The 17,242-nt window shown below is 41.7% G+C and overlaps 2 protein-coding genes across 6 annotated transcripts in view; one reads left to right on the forward strand and one right to left on the reverse strand.

The window, feature by feature from the left end:
- DCAF5 (DDB1 and CUL4 associated factor 5) overlaps positions 1–5,503 on the reverse strand; it is an 85,183-nt gene extending 79,680 nt beyond the window's left edge. The window contains exon 1 of one of the 4 annotated variants that reach the window (XM_019733487.3): positions 5,297–5,503. Coding sequence is in view for 2 of the 4 variants with exons in the window: in XM_019733485.3 (XP_019589044.1) it covers positions 5,118–5,331 (214 nt within the window). In the remaining 2 variants the exon portion in view is untranslated. Of the gene's footprint in view, positions 1–5,117 lie in introns of all 4 variants that reach the window. The other 3 variants (XM_019733485.3, XM_019733486.3, XM_074327301.2) reach the window with 3 other exon arrangements.
- Positions 5,504–5,606: 103 nt separating this feature from the next.
- The window catches only part of EXD2 (exonuclease 3'-5' domain containing 2), a 56,199-nt gene continuing 44,563 nt past the window's right edge, over positions 5,607–17,242 (forward strand). Inside the window, exon 1 of one of the 2 annotated variants that reach the window (XM_019733490.3) lies at positions 5,607–6,048. The gene's annotated coding sequence lies outside the window, so the exon portion shown is untranslated. Of the gene's footprint in view, positions 6,049–14,627; positions 14,650–17,242 lie in introns of those variants that run through there. The other variant, XM_088797381.1, reaches the window with a different exon arrangement.

Here is a 17,242-nt window from a genome sequence, read left to right on the forward strand (position 1 = left end):
CTCAGCTCTTAGGAACTCTTAGTAATCAAAAATGCATTGGTTAAGTCAAGTCAGTGATGATCCTTTGAACAATACTGAATACAAAGACAACTTTTGCATGTGCTAATAATGTCTAATGAAACCGGTGGTCATCAATTAAATCTTACTAGGTTGTTTTAAAGTAGAAGTGACAAACCCAGGCATAATTCTAAATTTGCCAATTTTTGATAGCTATCACTTAGCTGACTGAAGAACAAGTGGGAAAAATAACATGTATCTATAAATATCCATGTTACCTTACCCTTATCACATGATCTCTATAATTTATCATAGCAATGTCCTCAAAGGCCATCTCTGTGAGCCTTTTTTCTTACCCACTAAAGCGCACAGCCAAGAGGACTAAACTGTAAACCTGGGGAAAAGCAAGTATCTATTAGGGTATCATAAAGCAGAGGGGGAAAATTAAAAAGGGTCATGCACTGTTGCAAATGAGAAGTAAATGCCCCTAAAATGCAAGCTTCCTGAGAGTGTGATTATACCTGATTCATCATCTTTGGTCTTCTCATAGCTCCTGTCTTTTGTTGAACTAATAAATAGACCAAAGAATAAAACTTAACACCTTCAAAGCAATGAATTATCAGTAAAGAGCAAAGCCCAAAAGAAAATCCAAGAATTGATTCCCTAATCACCTTATCAAAATATATGTACTATGAAAACTTTTCAAAGTGAAATCTGCTCTACCACTGGCCATATTTCTCCTGATAAACTCACCACTGGATCAAGAAATTCATTCTAATTAAACACATGAGAAGTTTTAATACAGTCAAGACTTTATTTAACTGGGTACAGCCAAACACTTTACCTATAGATAATACGTTCTTGGATAAATTTACTTACAAAAAAAAGACTCCATAAAAAGGGATATAACTAGTGATTGGGCAGCAGAAAATGGCCATGAATTAATGTGTTCAAATAAAGCATGTAGTTATTATCATAGCTATTATTTGATACTTAAAAATATGCTTTGATGACAATACTTATTCACAAAGCATTTGAACCGTTCACCTCATTGAGATCTTTCTCAATTTTTCACATTGTACTTTGCCATGTGCAACAAATGTTAAATGTTGATGGCAGGTGTCAATCTCTAAAAGTTTCTTGTGAGCTTCAAATTAAACAATAATAATAACAGTTGGAGCAGCAGTAGCAACCAGAGCAACAGGGTGGACTAGGCCCTTGTGCTAAGAACTTTACAAATGTTATTTCATTCAGTAATACCTGTGAGGTATCACTGTCTTTATTATATGGATGAGGAAACAGACAGAGAGGATAACTGACTTGGTTAAAGTTAGCAGATAGTTGAGTGGATATTCACCCCCAGGCAGCCAGACTCCAGGGTTCACACTCTTAATCTCTATATACAACTGTGGATACTTACAATGATCAATAAAGTCACAGACCCATGTGAAATAGAAATAGGACTAGTTATCCCAGTTATAAATAGAAGGCAGAGTTACAATCCAAGTCAGATACACACAGAGCCTACATTCTGATTGGGCTCCCAATCAGATCCCAAGATGTTCATCTTCTTCCCAAAGGAAAAAAAAAAAAGACTTTTAAGTAAACATATAAAGGACTCCAATCTAGAGAAAAGGAGAAGCATAAGAGGAGAGGAGGCAATGGAAAGATGGAAAAGGTAAACCCAGGATATCCCCTATATATACGTATGTGTACTACGTTAAACTCAATGTTGTTGGGATCTCGTGTAAATAGCATTTCAACATACATTGTTCCTCATCTCTCAAAGAACAAACATGCATAAATATTCTAAGAGACTGCAAGTATCAGGTGTAAGCTGTTCTTTGTATATAATGTTCACTCAAACCCATGTAGTTTACAACAGCCCTCCAGGTAGGTGTTGGTATTCCCATTGCATAGATCAGGAAACATTCAGAAGGCTCAGCAACTTGACTAAGGTCACACATTAAATGACACAGCAGTGATTTTAACCTTGTGTATGCTATACCACACTGCCTTACATGGTATCACAGTAACGCCCTTTTCTGATCAAAGAAAAATACTTCTTAGGTTAAAATGTTTTAATGTTTTAAAATGTCAACAAAACATTCTGCCACTTGTTGCTATTACAATCTCATTTCCCCAGCAGAGCATGTTTTCTCCTTCCTAATTTTCTCTGGTTTACTCTTAATATCTGCTGGCCTCATTGTGCCCTGGAAAAGGGGCTAGCTGTTACAACGAAAAAGCAATGATGTATCCTTAACAAAGAGCATTTTTTTAAGGCCACAGGCATCATGCAAGTATTAGTTTTGCCCTAGGTCTAAGTTAATTCTATCAAATAGTATGTGTCAGTTACAAGCAATGTGAGCCTGCCCAAACAATTAGGAAATGAAAACAGTGAACAAACTATGAACAATCATTTTAATCACCACTTTCTGAAGGCTTTAACCAATCCAGACAAGATACAAGAAAAACAAAATGCATAAAAGTAATTTCATTACCACCCTAGATCCTGGCCTCCCACCACCTTACTGTGAAGCATTAGGGATAGACAGCATTAACCTCAAAATACTATGTGCTCCTCCCCTCAGGTGTTAACTGCTAAAGAAGGACAATGATAGATAAAATGTAAACATGATACCTTAAATCATTTTAAACATGTAAAGATTATTGAAAGACTCCCCAGAACAAAATTTAATTAGCTTTAACAAGGTAAGCTATATTTATGATTCCCAGAGGAGGCTTCCTTATCTGAAGCAAACAGAAGGAACTTTCTGTTAGCATAAGTTGTACTCATAATGGAAGGTGAATAGCTAAAAAGTCTTTTAACCAAAACTCTATGTTGGGGAACAAATAAGGAAAGCTAAGTCTATCTAAGCTAACTGGAGGGGTGGGTGGAAAAGCCAGCTGGAAGGACTAGGAACATGGGCAGGAATAGATAAGGAAACAAGACAAAGTGAGCTAGAGGAAGTGTGAGGGGAAGAAGGAAGAATAAGGGGCAACGAAGGCTGGAACCCAGAAACTACTGATGGAGAGGGGCAACTCAGACCTTTTTAGAAAAGGAAACCAGTGCCTAGACCCAAAAGGTTTGCCAGGGCCTGCCCTGTGGAAAGGACCTCGGCTTCTACAAACTAAAATTAGGATAAAGGAAATAAACTGGCCAAGACTAGAGAAAGTGGGGTTCATTTAAGGCAGGGGAAGTTCCTGAACAAGGATAACTGGCAAAAAATGGAGGCAACTTTTTGTGTTTTTTAGAACGTGTTGACTTTGAATGGGTGAGTTGTATGGCATGTGAATTATATCTTAATAAACCTGAGATTTATTAAAAATGTGGTAAACTGGGCAATGTATGGCTGTATTTATGATTAGTTCAGTCTATAAAGGAGTACCCTACCCCCCCCCCCCCCGAATTCCCTCACCCACTAGGGTGAGTTTACTTGTACGGGAAAGAGACAGAATTATGAACACAGAAGCAGTAGGAGTAAAAACTAGGAGCTTCTAAAGAGATCTTTCCCCATTTTGCCTTTGGAATTTTTTGGCGGTGTGGGGGGAAGGAAGCTTTTGTTTGGGGTATGCCTTGAAGTGGAATATCAGGTTTCTTCAGGGGATGATCTAGGGCCAAAATCTACCTAATCAAAGAGAAAACGATCTGGGGTGGAAAAGTCAAGTCAGTTGTGGAGAAACCCCAGAAGGTCTATCGTGAAATGATCACACAGGTCTTATCTCTGCTACCCCTAAATTGGACTGCACTCCCCGTGTCACTTCCGAGTGTTACTTGTGAAGAAGACCGATGCTTTGCCATGATCCCAGAAGTTTCTGGCGAGCTGCCTACTGACGTAAATTAGAAAACCATTCGGGGACCGCCTGGGTGAAGCGAAGCGCCACGTCCAGCACTGAGCTCCCCCTTCCTCCCTCTCAATGTAGGCAAAGGGACGAAGGAGGGCAGAAGGCGAGAGGGAACGCCAGATCACCCATCTTCGCCCTCCTCCCCTTAGCCAGGTTTCGGGGAACCGCCCCCAAGCGTACCCCCATCCCCACTCGCCAGCCTCGGGCCCGCGACCCCCAAGAGGAAGGCGGCGGCGGCGAGCACCCCCTTGGGCAGCAGACGCACCTCCCCCCGGGCAGCTGTCGCCGCCCGCCTGGCCCGAGCCTCCCGGGGAGCAATAGGCTATCGATTCAGCTGCCTGTCGCTAGGAGCCCCGGGGAGAGCGAGGCCTACACAGCCCGGCCGGAGCCCCGGCCTCGATTTCGCCACTTGCCCCACACTGGTCGGGGAGCCCGGGGGCAACCAAGCCCAGCTGGGCGAGAGGAAGGAGGCGCGAAGACCACCTTGCAAGGGCAGCCGCGGGGAAGGGGGGTGCGGGAGCCGGGCTCCCGCCAACAAGTCTCCCGGGGTCGCCCACCCGCCAACCCCTGCCACACAAGTTGCGCATTCAAGTTCATGCCGGGGCCCCTTAGCCTCCAAAGCGCTCTGCACTCCTGAACCATAATAAAAACAAACGGAAGGAGATGGAGCTGGGCCCTTAAGGGCGCGGAGGGGGGCGGCCAACAGGCACCGCCCGCCAGTCACCTCCCCTCCGCTCACCCAGACAGCCCCCGAGTCGCAGACCCCGACCCCTCCGGAGGCCAGCCCTGTCACCGCCCGGCTCCAGACCCCGAGGCCCCTTTCCAGGACGCCGGCGACTGGGGCTCGAGCTGCCCCTCGCCTCAGGCGCGCCTCGGCCTCCTGCCCCTCCAACCCCAAAAATGCCCCCCGCACCTTATAAAGTACGCGGAGGAAGAGTTTCCCATCAAACTTTGTCAAGCGGTAACCTCGCCCCCCTCCCGACCCACACTTTCGGGGCAGTCAGCGGAGAGATCACTTTATACTTGGGATAAAGCGAGTTAAGGACCTGTCAACCATTTTGGGTCTTTTTTTTTTTTAGAAGACATCCTCTCCTTTCCCTCCCTCCCTCCCCCTGCAATGGTTTTAATTTGACACCAAACCTTCCCACCGCAGAAGGGGGGTTGAGGAGGAAGGGGGTGGGGACGAAGGGTAGGAGGAGGGTGGCGAGGGAGAGCAAAAGGGGGAGGTTGGAAAGGGGCCGGGAGGCGCGGGGAGGGGAAGGGGGTTGATTTACCTGAGACCAGCCACTGGCCTCCATTGTTGGAGAATTCAATGGCATTGACACAGCCGAAGTGGCCGAGGAGGTCCTTCTTGTAGAGGTTTCTGCAGCCCCGCAGGCGTCTCCTCTGAAAGTCCTGAGTGAGCAGGGGGTCCCCATGCAAGCCCCGCTGGGACAAGAAGCCCACCACTGACCTCATGCTGCCCCCCAGGCCAGCTCTCCTCTTCATCCTGGAACCGCCGCCGCCGCCGCTCGCGCCGCCGCCCCTCCCTCGGCCTCACGCGCGGCTGCCGCGCTCCCCCCACCCAACCCTCCCCCCGCGCAGCGATCCGGATGGTTCTTTAACCAGCCATGGCAGACGGAGCGAGGTGTGCAGACACTCGGTGGCGTTCGCGGCTTCCTGATGGTCCCCTCCCTCCCCTTCCCCCTTAGGCTCCTCCCTTCTTTTCTCCGCCTCCTCCAGCAGCTGATCCCCAGCTGCGGTCGGGCTTCCGCGATGCGCGGCCCTTCCGCCCGCCGTGGGCGCTGGGAGAACGCGGGCGGCGGCTGCCCCTCCCCCGCCGCGGGCGGCTGGCCTGGAGACCGCCGGCGGCGGCTCGGCTTTTTCTGCCGCAGCTCCTCCGGGCGCGAGGTCCGGCTGCACCCCCTGAACGCTGCACTCTGTTAAGTTGAATGCGCGTAACAATCAAAGTGGCCACGGGGCTGTGGGCTCGTCTTCCTCCCCCAGCGACCCGCGGTCCATCGCCGCTTGGAGGCCCAACGCCGGGACGAGTTCGGCTCCCCGCCCTTTTTTTCCGTGGGGAGAATGCAGCCCGAGGGGGCAAAGAAGTGAGGGAGGACGGCGGGCAGAGGCTCCGGCCGCCTTCCCTCAGTTCGCCTCATCCTGGGGCCGCCCAAGCCCTGTCCAAGGGAAGGGAACACCAGGAGTTAGGACTGGACACTTGGGGTAAGGTTGCCTGGGGATTTTGTTGGTGCATCTCGCCAAATAAATTTTTAACACTGCCCCTCCCCTCCGCCCCGTTCAGTGCTGTAGTCTTCCAGCCGTTCAGTAAAAAGGCTAAATTGTTCCGTCTGGTAGATAATAGAGCAGTATGTGGGAAAAAGAGGGTGGGGTGAGGAATTATTAAGAAATGAGACGAAAATCGCCAAAACCGAGTTCAGAAAACTCAGAGAAGCAGAAAGCACTTGTGTCCATTAGTTCCAGGTACATTTGCCAGGCACAAGAAGCATTATTCGAAAATAGGAATATATGCTTCCTTCGAAAATAGGAATTTAATTGGGTGCGGTGAGGTTCCCTTCAGGATCTTGCGTGTGGGGCTCTAAGGCTGTACAGCTGCTAACCAGCAGCTGGATCCAGGCCAGAAGTAGCTGCTGGTCAATAGGCTAGGGACCTCAGCCTTGACCCCGGTGAGGTGACTGACTGGATGTTAAGTGCTTTGGAATTCTACCAGATACACTAAAAGGCCCCCTTTTCAGTGTATTGTAGTACTTTTCCTAGAAGCTGTCTTCTGTCATTCATCCGTAATAAGTTACTAGAATAGGCAGGTGTCAGTTTTGCCCATTCTATTTCACAGGAATTACATCCTCTGTACCAGAGAGGGCATAGTCAGTGGAGTACACTGCCATAGAAGATGGGCACAAAGCGGAAGAGGTTCATCCATCAAGAAAAATCCCCTTCTTGTGCTTTTTGTACAATGGCAAGATTAATTGTACTAATAAATAAGCAAGTAAATGTTTAATTTAAAAGTCAACATTATCACAAATATTGTTGAAGTTGACAAATTCACTAGACTCCAGAAACTATGGTTTAAATGGAATATTGTTTCCCTAAATAGGAAGATATATAGTGCTTTTTAAAAAAGGATTTTATTCTCAGGATGCTTTATAGTGTTTATTCATTATAATAACCCCATAAAGATGAGTAGTAGTATACCAGCTTGATTAGTAGTATACCCAACATCGTTTCTTCACAGCAATATCATAATATGTAATTAATCATTTATTTTTCTGATTGTATCAGAGTGTCCCCCACTCTGTTGTAAGCTGTCTGAGAATAGGGACCATGTCTGTTCTGCTCATGGATATATGTTCAGAGCCAGCGCATGCTGGAACTTAGTGGCCACTGAGTACCTGAATGAACTTAAGGAGTGGGGAGGAATTTGGAGAGGAAGGTAATGACTTCAGTTGTGGATGTATTGAGTTTGAGGTATCTGTGCTTCATTCCAGTGGAGACAATTTCAAGGCCAGTTTCCCATCTTACTGTTTTTTTGCTTGATGTACTCAACCCACACATTAAAAAATGGAGCCCTCTGGCTCCTTTCAATTAATAGGGCATCCTTTATACCTACCTTATTTGCATGGACTGGGGGAGATGGGCATAGTAATGGTGTGGTTGAAGTGACCTTTAGTGTGTCAATATGTAAGACATGCCTTCCTCTCCCCTCTTAAGCACATACCTCTTCTCCATAACTTTAAAGGAGACTTGCTTTTCCCCAGTCTCTGGAATAACTGCCCCATTTACCTCTCCCTAAAAATAGACCAGTATCTGGTCACATGCCAGCCAGCCCAATTCTAAGATTTTGCTGGAAAGTTCCTTAACTTGCACTGACCAGCCAGGACAGAAATGTAGGACCACTCAGTCTGCTTATATCCTACAGCTAGTCTGGGCAGCTTTTTGTAAGGAGGGTGCATAAAACCTCTCTCTTTTTATTTCCATAATTAGGTTGCCAGATAAAAATACATGATGCCCAGTTCAATGCGAATTTTAGATTCATATTAAACTGGGCATTTTATGTGAAATTTATATTGAACTAAGCATCCTGTATTTGTATTTGTTAAATCTGGCAATCCTACCTATAATATAACCCAACTTAAGGAGATCAAGCCCCACGGTATCTATTTGCTCTTATTAAGAATTTAATATACTCCCTTAGGTTATTTATTGCAAACTAATAATATTGTACATAACTATATAACACAAACATTTAATCAACTTCAATGACCATATATATGCGCATGGCCTTTCAGATACAGGCATTTATACTAGAAAGGCCAGTGTACTTAGCTTAAAAATAGCAAATGGAATTGGACTCCTGAGTAATCTCTTCACTGCATAGAATATGTGGAGGAAGAGGGAGAAGAGTGAAAAATTCCTATTTTTCTTACCTAGGCCCAGAAACATCCATATATTAACATTTATACTCTGGAAGGCTTGTAACACTGTTTTGAAAATTCATTTTCGACAAAACCAAGATACGGAAATTACTTAACATGGGAACCCTTACTTAATTGCTTCACCAAGGGTTGCATACTGATCAGATGTAGCGTTCTCAGAAATTCATTTACTCTTCAACTTCTATTTTGCTTGGCCCTGATATCACTGGAGAAGGAGTAAAGAATCTTTATAAACTGACTAGATGCTAAGGAAATGCTCAAACTTTAGAAATTGTTTGTTTAAAAAAAAAAAAACCCTAAGAAAATAATAAGTCCCTTCTCAAACATTTCCCAAATTTTAGCATGCTCACACATTTCATTTTTCACTTAAAAATAGTTTCAACTTTGAAATAAACTGCTACTCATAGGTAAGAGATATTAATTCAAACAAATAATACATATTATATACATATAACTTAACTGTAACATCATCTGAATTTTAAAGGATGAGTTATTTATTGGTCATTTCAAATGGACAGCAGTCAATCTTAATTTGGGGGAAAAACTGATCTATTGAAATAGAGATTTCTCTAATAAGATCTATAGGACATATGTCCTTTCATTTTTTATAATAATTTTATCAGATATAATTGACGTACCCTAAAATTCACCAGTGGAAAGTCACAGTTCAGTGCAACTGTCACCACTATCTAATCCCAAAACACTTTCATCACCCCAAAGAGAAACCCCATTTACACTAGCAGTCATTCGCCATTCCTCCTTCCCTTTAGCCCCTGACAATCACTTATCCACTTATTATTGTCTCTATAGATTTGCCTGTTCTGGATATTTTCATACTGGAATCATACAGTATATGGTCCTGTGTCTGGCTTCTTTCATTTAGCATAATGTGTGCAAGATTCATTCTTGTTGTAGCATGTATCAGTACTCCATTTTTTCCAGACTAAATTATATTCCATTGCATGGATATACCACATTTTGTTTATTTATTCATCAGTTGATGGACATTTGGACTGTTTCCATTTTTTGGCTATTGTGAATAATGCTGCTATGAACATTTGTGTACAAGTTTTTGTTTGGACATATGTTTTCATTTCTCTTGGGTATGTATATACCTACCATGTTTCCCTGAAAATAAGACCGGGTCTTTTATTAATTTTTCCTCCAAAAGATGCATTAAGGGCTTATGTTCAGGGGATGTCTTCCTGAAAAACCATGCTAGGGCTCATTTTCCGGTTAAGTCTTATTTTCAGGGAAACATGGTAATAGTGGAATTGCTGGATTACGCGATAACTCTGTTTAACTTTGTGAGGCACTTCCAGCTGCTTTGCCAAGCGGCTGACCATTTTACATTATTACCAGCAATGTAAGTTTTCCATATTCTCACCAATCCCTATTATTGTCCGTCCTTTTTCTTATAACCATACAAGTGGGTGAATGGTTTCTCATTATGGTTTTGATTTGCAATTTCCTGATGGCTTATTGATGTTGAGCATATTTCCATATCCTTATTGGCTATTTGTATATCTTCTTTGGAGAAATGTCTATTCAGATCCATTTCATCTTAAGGTGTTTTCTAATTTTCCTGTGAATTCTTCCATGAACCATTGGTTATTTAAGAGTGTGTTGTTTAATTCCCACATATTTTTGAAGTCCCCAAATTTCCTTCTGTTGTTGATTTCTAACTCATTTTTTTTTAAGGGAGCATTTTTCTCAGGTCTTGAAGTGAATACCCAGGCTGTGAAGCAATTGAATTCAGTAATTATAGCGAATTCAGAATATTATATTCAGAATTTTCAAATCACATTCCAACTTACTTTCCAGACATTTGGTTCAAGTTTGCCATGCATAATTCTTCATGATGAGTGAAGAAATCTAGTTTGAAATCATCTTTATGGAGTGGAAGTGGACAGAAATTTTCAATGGCCAGGAGTATTCATTTGATACGAGGTGTGATTAAACAATACAGTGAATGTTTAAAAAAATTTATTACAGTAAAAGACACATTGCCATTAATCCCCCTCAAAATATTCCCTTTTGCTTCCAACACACTTATCCTATTGTTCTTGCCACTTTCTGAAGCAGTTCTGGAAGTCTTCTTTCCTGAGTGTCTAGTTGCACTGTCATGGCTGCCCCGATGTCCTGAATCATTTTGACTTTGGGGAAGAGCCAGAAGTCACATGGTGCCAGAGCTGGTGAATAAGTTGGATGAGGACACACCGTCATGTTTTTATTTGACAGAAATTGCCATATACCAGAACCGATGTGTGGCACAGAGCATTGTCATGATGGAGGGTGATTTATGGCACACTTTAAAACACATCTCTCAACCATAGGTCAACTGCACCAAACAAGTTGAAACTTGTCACACACTGTTACTAAGGTTCGAAGAGACACTTCCCATATTGAAGATCCCTGCCTTTCCTTTGGATGGCACTCGGCAGCAGCATTCACTGTATTTTGTGATCACAACGGAAAGGCTCCGTATCACACACAGCTTCTAGTACGGCAATTTCGGTCAAATAAAAACATTACAGTGTGTCCTCATCCATGATATTCACCGGATCTGGCACCATGCGACTTCTGGCTCTTCCCCAAAGTCAAAATGACCATGAAAGGTAAACGTTTTGAATCTATTGAGGACATCGAGACAGCCACAACAGTGCAACTACTAAAGACACTCACGAAAGAGGACTTCCAGAACTGCTTCAGAAAGTGGCAAGAACAATGCAATAAGTGTGTTCAAAGCAAGGGGGAGTATTTTCAGAGGGATTAATGGCAATGTGTCTTTTACTGTAATAATTTTTTTTATTCAAACATTCACTGTATTGTTTGATGACACCTGGTACAATAGCTTTCAAAAAGCAGTTTTCTCACTCATTACACTGTTACCTTTATCTTGAAGAAACAGTTTTAAAACACTGTTTTTTAGTATCTATAAAGTAGCATACTACTGACAGCCACCTTATTATCATTATTGAAAAAGGCAGCAAAGTTCAAATGCTTGTGTTTTTGTAAAAGTACAAGTTATTTATAGGTTCTGACAACTATTTTAATACTGACAGGAAACGCCTAGCAAATCTCTGAGTGAAGCCAAAAATCTCTGTCATCGATCCCCATTTCATCATAGGCCACTGTATTATAAAGATTTTGCTTCATAAATTTCTTGTTTCTACAAAAATGAACACGTTGACGTCATCCCTTAAGCACAAAAAATGTAATATGAGCAAGCACCATTACAATCCACACGCGGAATTCCTATGTCTCCCTCAAGATACCAAAATGACTCCTTAACCAGCTGGTGTCCAGACCAAATAAGGACTCCGGTGTCCATTGTTTAATTTGTTTAGATTTAAAAAATAGAAATCTGACATTTTCTTTTAACATCCCAATGGACCATCATGCACACCCTGGATGTGCCCATCCTACTCCACTGTGGGGACTGTTACGTTAGAGGAGGCGTTAGCTTGGGCCATTTCCACTTCATTGCTGAGGAACGTGAGGCCTTGACAGGTGCAGTAACTTGGGTTAGATAGCACTTCCCAGAATGGCTCCATCATTCATCAGCCTGTGTAGTCTTGTGCAAATTATATAATCTCTGTGCTTCTGTTTCTACGTTTGTAAAATGGAATAATATATTAAAGTGGAGATAATAATACCTTTAGGACTGATGTGAGGATTAAATAAAATAGTTTTGTTGACATAACCGTGATACCATTCCTAAACCCTCACACATTGAGCACAGTCCGCAAACCCTTGCCTCTAGCTTCCCCATCTGCTTCACTAAGCTCATGAAGTCCAGCAGTTGAGAACTCCCTCAATTTCACGTCTCCCCATGCAAAACTCTTGTCCAAGGACAGTGCTTTCACTGTGCTCTGGAACCAGCTCATGCTATCTCCTCATGGACGTTGTTCCACCAATTACCCCCTCTTCCTCCTATATATTAATCCACTCCAATGCTACTGGCCTTTTCTCCTACGTTGGCAAGCATGTTCAAGTGTCTCCCAACATTGAAAAAATATTTTTTTTAACTTAGGTAGTAAGTTAAAATCCATATTTACACTCTCCCCCAATTTCTGAGAGGAAAACATGAATAACAATTTGTTTAGTATTTATAGATCTACCTCATTATCTTAAACTCCTGCATAACATATTGTTCCATAGTCGAGAAATATTTTTTGAGTGTCTACATTTCTCTATGCACTGGGGACGTAGCAGTGAACAAGCTGGATAATATCCCATGCCCTTAAGGAGCTTACCTTCCAAAGGGAGGGGGGCACAGAAAGTCAGTAAGGTAAACAAGTGAAATATACAATAAATTAGATGGTGATAAGTGTATTGAGGTTTAAATAGGGTGGTCAGAGAAAGCATCACCAAAAACAGTGACATTTGAATAAAGATTAAAAGGAGGAGAAGGAGAAGCCTTCATGGATAGCTTGGGGAAGGGCATTCCAAGCAGGAAATAGCAAGTGCAAATGCCCTGAGTCAGGAGAATGCTTGCCACTGAGTTATAGGTACAGTATCCATATGTGGGCCATGTTAGTTACTTTTCATATGCAGTCAAGATCTTTGTGAATATGTTGAAACCAAACGACTAAATCATAAAATTAACCAACACCAGCAATCCTTACATGAAATAACAAGGGGAGTCAGGAGAGAGATTCTTTTGATGTACACACATAAAAGCTAGAAGAAAATATGCATAGCTGTTACTGTGCTCATTTCTGTAAGTGGTCACCAGATCATAGTTGACATTTATAACTTGTCTTCCGCTACCCACTCATTATTTTCTTTGACCTCTGCTAGAATCTCTTTTTCTGGTCTGGGTACTTTGCTGGGTGGGGTGAACCAAATTTTCATTCCTGTAGGATCTAAATCCTCTTCAGGGTCCTGCTTTTTTCTGGTTGCTTTAATTTTCCATTAATTTTTCTATTCGATATAGAAGTGCTCAGAGGCTTTCCAGAGAATCTCTTGGCTTCCAGAGAAAATCTTGGGTACCTGTCCCTGTTGTGTAAGAGACTCAATTCTCCCTTGGTAATTAGGGTCAATCACCTCACCCAGTTGAATATTCCTTTCTGTGGCATAAACAGCCCAAAATGACTAAGTGGCATCTCAACTTCCCATGCAATAGAAATACTGTTATGTTTCATTACAAAAATGTTATGAAACATTTTTCTGTAGAGAACTAAGACCTCCAAACCATCATAACTCAAAGTTGCAGGGATGGGAAGTAAAAATTCTTGAAGTGGATTATTAGGTGTAAGAAAGAGAAAAGCCAGTTCCATTTCCAACCCCTGATTCATGGATCGATTTATTCTGGCTCTAGAAGAAACAGCACTATATATTGAAGAATGTATTGAAATTTGTAAGACAATCGCAATCTTTCAAGATGCTATCTCCTCACTGACGATGGCATTGGAACCAAGCCATCAGTAGGCTAGTCCAGCATTGCATCAGGCCAGCTGCTTCTGAATAATGTTACACGGAAACATCAATGAATCCCACAGACATGAGCCCATTGCCACACTTCTTTTACAGTGAAACACGTTTCTCGATTACAAGCAATACTGTATGGAACAACATTACAGTAGATAAGTCCATGGATGGTGGTGCTGGCAGAAGCACCATATGAGCAGGGAAGAGAAATCCATACCCGTAATACATGTCTATTCCAGTAAGGACAAATGGCTATTACCTCTGTGATGTAAGGGGTCCAGTGTAAGCAACTTGCTACCAATTGGCTGACTGCTTCCCCCAGGGAATGTCATTTTGAGGGTCTAGTGTAAGTCTTTATTATAGGTATGTTAGGTTCACTGAGGGACTTACTTACCCAGGTCAGACTTATTAAAGGGACATTAATATTGAGTCTGTGCATAGTTTTCATCCCTGCAAGATGGCCACATTGTACTTGAGCTCATTGAGCAAACAGTGTTGTGTCTGGATTCAAGAGGTGAAGGTGATATTCATACTACATGTCATCTTGTGAGCCTAACTGAGAACCTCCTCTGCTGTGGATGCCCTTTTGTGAGCATTTTTATTGGAATGTCACATATGATATTCTGCCCACTTGAGAGGTCCATCCACATGTCTCTTCCCCATACCTTCTTTCTTTTTATCTTCCAATGCCACTATTCTTTCCAAGTCCTAACCATACAATGAAACTGTTAGCAACTGCCCATTAATCAGCGTTGCTCTATGTTTCTGGCTATTTCTCAGAATAAAGTGGACAACCAAATGTATTTCTTGAAGATCTACCCACTGAGAGGATTTTGCTTCACCACTGTCTTTGAAGGACACTCCTGTTGGAGGCTATGATGCTTCAGCAATGTTTTCTGTTTGGTGCAGAATCATCTGTAAAGCAGGCATGATATAGGTAAATTACACTGGTTCATTTTCAAATGTTAAGCCAACTTTCAATTCCTGAGATAATTTTTGTCTTCTCTTTTTTTCTTGATCAATCTGGCTAGAGGCTTGTGGATTTTATTGATCAATTCAAAGAAATAGCTCTTATTTTTCATTGATTATAGCTATTTTTGCCCATTTCCTATTTTGTTGATTTCTGCTCCTATCTTGATTATTTCCTTTTATTTTCCTTAGGCTTATTTGTGCTTGTTTTTCTAATTTTAGGTCTTTCTTTCCTATTATAAATGTTTTTAAAGCTATAAATTTTCCTCTAAGCATTGCTCTATGTGTATCCCACAAATATCAAAATGCTTTGTTTTCATTATGATTCATTAAAAAAATTTTGTCGTGACTTTTTGACTTGTGGATTATTTAAAAGTGTGTAGGTTGATTTCCAGATATTTTGAGTTTTCTTAGAATCTTATTGTTATTTATAATTTAATTCCATTGTCAGGAATGTTTAAATATTTGTCAATATTTGTTTTATGGCTTAACATGTATGGTCTTTCCTGGTGTTCATACCATTTGCACTTGAAAAGCATGCAGTTGTTGGGCAGAGAGTTTTATAAATATCAACTAGGACAAAGGAGTTAGTATATTATTGTTCAGTTCTTATGTGTCTTTGATGATTTCCTACCTGATTGGACTATTGATTGCCTAGAGAAGGATGTTAAAATCTCCAATTATGATAGTGTAATTGTCCATTTCCCTTTCAGTTCTGTAATTTTTGCCTTATATATTTATTGGGAAGCTTTATTATTAGGTATATGCACATTTATGATTGTTATGTCTTCTGATATATTTATATTTACCCTTTTATTATTATAAAATGCCCCTTTTTATCTCCTGTAGTACATTTTATCTTGAAATCTGCTTTATCTGATATTAATACAGGCACTCTACTTTCTTAGGCTTACTGTTTGCATATCTTTCTCTATTTACTTTCAAACTATGTCTTTATATTTTATTTATTTAAAGTGTGTATTTGCTAGGTAGTAAGTGCTGCTAAATATCTTACAATGCACAGGACATCTCACAACAAAGAATTACCCACTGCCCAATATGGTGAGAAACCCTGATCTACAGGTTAAAATGAGTGGTTGGAATGAAACTTAAGGAAAATAGACATCCTTCAGGTCATTTTATTTTTACAGGGCTCTTAAGCAAGGGATAGCGGGCTGTTTCCACTGATATTGAAGATTTCGAGAGATCTGGGCATTCTAGAATCTTAACTTTGTTTCAGTGAACCCACATGTCCCCATTCCAAGTTTCAGTGTCACACCCTTCCCAATCAATGCCCTATATTTCACTGAAGAGTTTGGCAAGGTGATGAAATCAACTTATATTGTAATTCTGAAACATGCACTATTAAATTTTATGTTTGATTTTCAGCAAGATTAGTCTGCAGATACAAAAAAGAAGGGATTCTCATAGAAGCTTTTGTTCTCTGTGACTTGAACTGAATGTTTAATGACTGAAACTTTCCATTTCTCTATGTAAGTTTTTCAGTGAATTCAAATACAGCCCTTCCCAACCTACAATTATGATAGTCACCATTACTGTCAAATATGGCTCCAAAGCACTCGCTTTAGTGAGCACTTCAACACAAATGACGAAAGGTGATAAGCTGACAATTTATGATGCCACTACCTCCCGTTTCCTATTGACAAGTTGCTCAACATTGAATTTGAGTTTAAGGATATGACCAAATCAACCTAAAACCCTAAATCTGAGATTCTGTTTCCTAGAAACACTCTTAGGACCATTTCTATATTAATCAGGATTCAATAAAGAAACAGAAAGGATAGCAGTGTCTTAACTGAGAAAATTAATATAAAGAGTTAGTGGACCTATGACAGGTACTGGAGAATTGAAAAGGGAAAGTGGAACAAAGAAGTAGAAACTGAAAGTGGATGGGGAAGTGAAGGGTCAAGGTTGGGATTATTGGGACCAAACCTTGGAGGGGTCCTAGAGAGCTGGAACCCTGACCTACGGGAGGAATGCTGCTGACTTACTCAGGCACCTCAGCAGCTCAGAGGGGGCCCTGCAGTGTTAGGACTCAGACCTGTCAGGAGGGTTGCTGGCTGGCTGGGACTGGTATCTCTGAGGAATGTGATGAGGCTCATTCTGGGAATATGTAAAGAAGGCCAAAGCTGGAACCAACTGCTGCTGCTGGCATGAAGAACTGTTGCCTGGGTGACACTGACAGAAACAGGAAGCAAACAGGAAAGAGCAAGTCCCTCTCCCTCCTTTCTGCCTCTGATCTCTCACTATTTGCAGATCCTAACAAAGAACCAGCCTTGTAAAGGAAACCTGGGAATTGCAGAAACCCAGCCTCAGCACTACAAAACAGTGTATATAGATGGGTGGGTTTGAAACGGAGGAACAATGTCTTTATAATCCGCTGAGTTAGTCATTGTTCAGAGTACATCCAAAAGGATGAGGGAGAGGCAGGAGTCTAGGGCATTTCAAAGGTTTCTAGAATTGGTAACTAAATTAATAGTGGAGAAAGAAGTAGAATATATATGGGATGGGGTGTAGAGAGGAACGAGTTTGTAGCATGT

This window comes from Rhinolophus sinicus, chromosome 3, assembly GCF_057876585.1.
Source record: "Rhinolophus sinicus isolate RSI-liver-muscle chromosome 3, RSI-T2T, whole genome shotgun sequence".
NCBI classification, from domain to species: Eukaryota; Metazoa; Chordata; class Mammalia; order Chiroptera; family Rhinolophidae; genus Rhinolophus; species Rhinolophus sinicus.